Source organism: Diadema antillarum, unplaced genomic scaffold (genome assembly GCF_040938485.1).
Source record: "Diadema antillarum isolate AM-2024a unplaced genomic scaffold, OU_Dant_1.0 seq00000441_RagTag, whole genome shotgun sequence".
NCBI classification, from domain to species: Eukaryota; Metazoa; Echinodermata; class Echinoidea; order Diadematoida; family Diadematidae; genus Diadema; species Diadema antillarum.
This window is the reverse complement of record NW_027271416.1, coordinates 142,404-148,375: the sequence shown is the minus strand read 5'-3', so window position 1 is coordinate 148,375 and position 5,972 is coordinate 142,404. Positions and strand designations below refer to the sequence as shown.

The 5,972-nt window shown below is 39.4% G+C and overlaps 1 protein-coding gene across 1 annotated transcript; it reads left to right on the top strand.

Moving 5' to 3' along the window:
* Positions 1-2,821: 2,821 nt before the first annotated feature.
* Positions 2,822-4,675, top strand: LOC139732632 (tripartite motif-containing protein 72-like). The gene is made up of 2 exons (XM_071643489.1): positions 2,822-3,107; positions 3,237-4,675. The coding sequence occupies exons 1-2, from the start codon at positions 2,822-2,824 to the stop codon at positions 4,673-4,675; spliced, it is 1,725 nt and encodes a 574-aa protein (XP_071499590.1).
* Positions 4,676-5,972: the final 1,297 nt, after the last annotated feature.

The following is a 5,972-nucleotide window of genomic DNA, read 5'->3' as shown; positions in this document are numbered from 1 at the left end:
GCATGCATGACATAACGATATAAAATCATGTATGTTACTTGTTCAAGTAGTTTATAAAGCATGCTTATCAAATAAGTTTAGAATTGATTCTCTCTTGTTTGTTTGGCAATATTTCTGTTACGATTTTTTTCTTCTTCTTTTCAGCATGACTAACTCCATAACTTACATGTATCTTAAAGTTTGTAATACTGTATAGATAATAGTACTCCAAACAGAACAACTGACATAGCCTGTTACAATACACGTAAAGCTGTTTCAAAAGGATATTACTCGTTATCTCCGCTGGAAATAAATCAGCCCCTGAGGACTTCATCACAAATTAATGTAAATACATAGTTTGGGGACTAAGAGAAGTTAAACCAATTCGTTAGGAATTCCCTTTTTCGTTATCATCAGTGGCCTGCTCAATCACTAATTCCTTTCCATAATTATAACTTGAACAACTGAAACACTAGGGAGAGGTGGCTATTCATGTTTAAAGGATCTCATGAACTCCGTTTAGTGTCTACAGACAAGGGACAAAATTACTCGAAGAGCGTTTGTTGTGAATGTGGAGCTAATTGCGTATTTCCTTCCTTCAGATGTATTTAGATGTATTTGCGTCCCCCAAAGCTGTTAACTTGACAACAACATTCTCGGAACACCAGCACAGCTGGTATACTTTGTATGTAAATTATGGTTGCGATTAATGAGTAAATAAAGATATTGATGTTGATCGAGTTACAACACCTCAGGATGTTTATATCTGTCAAATTTTATGGCAATGTCCGTCTCCTCTTCCTTGTTCTCTTTCTTTTGGGACACGTGTTACTTTCCTCCTGATATATGATTCTTCTATTTATCACAGAATCGATTGAGGAGGTTTAAAGCAAGGAGGGATCTAGATGTTAGAAGAAAAAGCTTAATTGGCAGATTCTTTATCACTATATTCTTTATATTTTTGTTAATTGTTTAATTGATTTGTATTTGCTTGTTTTTTTTTGTGTGTGTTTCGGGGGGGGGGGTGTAAGAGGGAGTGTCATCCAAACTTGAGGTAAGTATTCTAAAATGTCAAGGTGCTATATCCTGAGCATCGATAATGGAAGCATCCCATCGGTGAATGTTCAAATAAAGATGGTATTAGATGAAAGAAAGAGATTATCAAAGCAGAAGGGTGAAGATGTGTTGTGATTATCATAGATTGTCTCACTCTGTATAAATCTATTTGTATAGGAACGCAACTGCTGATCAAAATTTTAGCAAACATGTTGGAAATTGGAACCAGTGAGAACAGACCCTGTCATCTACTGTTATCTACTGACATATACATTTTGTACAGAGGGAGACAAATTGCTAAAAATAATATCAAATCTTCACCCCTCTGCATTACAATCTCTTGCTTTCATAAAATAAGCCTTGTCTGCCTTGGACTACTTAGCATAACAATGTAGGGATTTCAGAGCCTGGGTATTTCAAGTTCGTTGTGTCTCCTCGATGGCGGCAACCAGGATAGCCTGGTGGTAGTGTCGCTGCCCGGAAAGCAGTAGATGGCAGGTTCGATCCTCACTGATTCTCTTTTCTTTTCTTTTTTTTACAAATCAGCGGTTGAGATCTCAAAACATATTTGTACAGAGGGAGACATGATAAAATTAGCACAACGATGAGGTTATTTGCTACAGACAATGACTGGTAAGAGATAAAGGAATTCAATCATGGCAGTTAATCTTTTCCACATACTATATAACGTCTAGGAAAGAACATCGCATTGCACGCTATATTCATTTCATGTAAATACATAAACCTACAAAGGACATCGAATCCACAGTGACTCTAGATCATAACTGACAACCATCCGTCACTGAAGGGTTAAAATGACCTTCTTTATTCATTATATTCCTTGCCCCATTTTTAATAGATATGCTTTAACATCAAAGATTTTGAAGCTTTTCTGACAAGACGGCGCTGCTAACCAGTTTTTCTTTGTCCATTAAGGAGGGGGGGGGGATTATAATGTAATTTAATCCAGGGAAAATTGTAATCTTTGTGCTTAGCTCTGCTCTTCACGTATGAGGTAAATTATTAAAGTTAACATGTCTTCCAAGACAAACGTAACCAATATCTTTATGGAAATGGAAAAAAAAAACAACAAATGACTCTATCTCTCAAGGATATGGACATAGATTGATTATTAAAGGATTCCTTGTTGCATGACATACCAGCAGTCAAACGGACATAGGTTTCTAAATAATAATCTCTACTATTTAGCTCACTTTTTCATTGATATTCACTTTAACTTAACATTTTTGGTTTGTTTGCGATATCACTGAGGATATTCTCGCTACTGTTAATATAAAAGGTCACAAATAAAAGAGTCATGATTCATCTATTTACTGCTCGAATCACCTGATCATATTTTTTTTTGTGAGTGCAGCGTAATACAACTCTTTGTTGTTTGACTAATACAATATACTCCTTTAGGGAACTAACAAGTAACATCTGACTTTATTTTAATTTGCACCATCCTATGACAGGCTCACTGGAAAACAATATGCTATAGTAAACGTGATCTCCCCCATTCAATTGAACTGTCATTGAATCAGTTTATTGGGTTCGGATATAAAACATACAGAGTACATGAATGATAAACACTATTCACACACGTCTATTAAATTGTGCTTCATGACTTCGTCCAATTTTAAGAGTAGAAACATTTCAACACCATGCACTGTGAACTTTCTCCTTTTTAATGGTAACTGCTAATATCATATTTCTGCTTATAGGCCTACTCGTCAATGCGTTTCATTCTTTTGCTATCAGACAGACAAACAGACAGACAGACACCATGGCAACGTTTCATCAAATCAGCAGCCAGAATCTGGAGTGTCCTATCTGTCTGACACTGTTCAACCATCCTAAATCACTGGCGTGTTCTCACACCTTCTGCAAAGACTGTTTGGAACGTATCTCTCAAACTCGACCAAACCAACAAACTATAGCATGTCCTGTATGCAGGGAAGAAACGCCCCTACCCAGTGGAGATGTGAGTAAGTTACAAACAGTCGTACCCCTGAATTCTCTCGTGGACGAAGTGAGAACCAAGAGTCCAACATGCACAGTTTGTGACATGGACGAAAAACCGCAAGCTGTGTCCTACTGTCAGGACTGCGGGGAAAACATGTGTGTATCCTGTGAGAAAGACCATTCTGTGTGGAAAAGGTTCTCCAACCACGTAGTGGTGGCCATGAGCGGAGTGCTCTCGGGAAAAGTTCCGCTACAGAGGAGACGGAAGTGTAAGAAACATCCTAACGATGATGAGGAGTGTTTCTGTATCGGATGTCAGGAGTACGTCTGCTTAAGATGCGGGATGTTAAAACATTTACAAGGAGGGCACCAGGTCGAAGAGGCAGCTATCCATGAGGAGAAATTGATGGAAAATATCAAGGAGTTACAAGAAAGGGCAAAATCAAAGAAAACAACCATTGAAAATCATATCGATTTCATCAAGACACAACGCGATGAAATAACAAACATGATGAGAAAACTCACTAATGACATTGACAAGACCTACGATGAATACATGCAACTATTGTCAGCCAGAAGAGATGCTCTGAAATGTGAAGTGAAACGATTGTCTGAAAAATTCGAGAAGAAATTAAAAGTCATGGAAGAAGAGAGTCACCAAACAATTTATCAAATGAACGCAATGGAAGAGCTGGTATCTAACGGTGTGAAGGTACCGCTAGAGAAAGACTCCTTGTTTGCGCATGACACGCTATGCGAGAACTTGAAGAGCTTCCTGGGCCGAGATAATCCTGACGACCAATCACCGAGAGGTGTGGCAGAACGAGCTCAGAAGATTTCATTCCGTAGATACGTGAAGGTCAATGAACTTTATCTTGGCGAGCTGGAAGGTTACACGTGGGATGTCAAAGTAGACGTAGAACTCCCTATCACAGACAGCATGGACTGTATGACTCGTGCACCAGAAGGTAAGATGGCGGTGGGATCGTGGCAAGGCGGAATCCATCTCTACTCCCCTGATGGCGAGTTACAGCAGTCCGTGCTGAAGGATGTCAGGGTCAGGAATATTGGATTCCTGTCCGATGGTCGAAGTGTTATATCTGACACGGACAGCAAGATGTCACTCTACACTCCACAGTGGGAGAAGCTTGACGTCACGTTTGAGACGATGAGTTATAATGAAGGAGGGATTGGTGGTTTCACTGTGGATAGAGATGATAATATCTACGTGAGTTATTGGGAGTCCAAGAATATCCAGGTATTTACCCCACAGGGTGATAAGGCTGTCAGAGAAATAATGTGTGATGGATATACACCTTGGCAATTATTCTTCTTTCACACCATGGGGAAACTGATACTGAAAGATGAATCAACTGTCGTGTGCATTGATGGCAAGGGGAAGAAGGAGAATGTCGTGAAGAAGGAGGAAGAGGGAATGTCAGCCTATCCAGCTGTTTGTAGAGATGACTCGGTCATTGTAGCCTGGGTGAAGCACGGGGAGGGGCTTGTCAGTATCGACCGATACACGAGAGATTTGGAGCACGTGCGCAATATCATCACTGATTTCAAAATACAAAAACCAGAGGAAAGAAACTGGTACTTTCTACAAGAGTTTGAGAGTGGAGAGATAGCTTTCTGCACTCCGGATAGACTTTACATATTTGATGCAATGTAATGTGAAATGTGAAAGACGATTTTGTCATGCTGTAGCATGTTAGAAAATAGATTCTTTGGTGGGATACTCAAGTGAGTAGAATATTGTAATGAATGGATTTTACATGTATGATAATGGACTGCACACGCATTAGGCGTTTTCACATCAGCCCGATAAAAATCCAAGCTCGAGAAATTTTTCGCGATTGCGAGTTAGCGCGCTATTTCATTTCTTATTCACATCAGCCCGAAGAGAATCAGCCCGAATTTTTGTCGAGCTAATTCGACAGCTGAGTATGTGCAAACAGCATCAGTAATGTGTGTGCCCTCTCAAAAATTCCTCATGATTTGTGTGCAGTTTGCCTCGATCGATCGGGTCACACACGCTAGGCATGATGGGATGCATCGCGCTCATTTCTCGAGTCGTTTTCACATTATCAAAAGGCGTTTTCACATCAGCCCGATAAAAATCCAAGCTCGAGATATTTTTCGCAGAAAATAGTCAGCAAAATAGCGCGCTATTTCGAAACATCGGGCTGATGTGAAAACGTCTAAAAGGCGTTTTCACATCAGCCCGATAAAAATCCAAGCTCGAGATATTTTAAGCAGAAAATAGTCAGCAAGATAGCGCGCTATTTCGAAACATCGGGCTGATGTGAAAACGCCTAAAAGCGCGCTACTTTCCCGCTATTTCAGAAATTTCCCGAGTTGGACTCGATAAATTTTCTCGATCAGAGCGATACAGATAGCGCGCTCATTTGTGTTCACATTATCAAATAGCGCGCTATTTCGCTATCGGGGAAATTTCCCAAGTCAGAAAATAGCGCGCTATTTCGAAACATCGGGCTGATGTGAAAACGCCTATAGCCGCGCCAACTCACATGAATATTCATACATTAATGACCTTAATCATGTCGAAAAGTTGAATTAGTTTATGGATGATTGACAATATTCCAAAAGTAAAACAGTGTCATCGGTTACAACATTTGTTTTACGATATTAGCACATTATTTGGGTGAGAATGCTCTTCACATCAAATCAGTAAAAGGCTGATATTTACAAGAAGTACCAAAATGGTTTCGAAGAATTATTGTAATGACGCGGGTACATAATCCCTGCGTCGTAGGTCTCTGAATGGGAATCAGAAAGTTTCCATAATGTAAAGCTCTTGAAATTGACTGACAATGCCAAGAATTTTCCATGAATCATGGAAAACCGATTGTTATCGTTTTTTACACTAGGAAGTCTGGCTGTAGTACTGTTCTATTTTTTATTTATTTATCTATTTTTATTTTTATTTTTTTGCCTAGGGTGGTTCA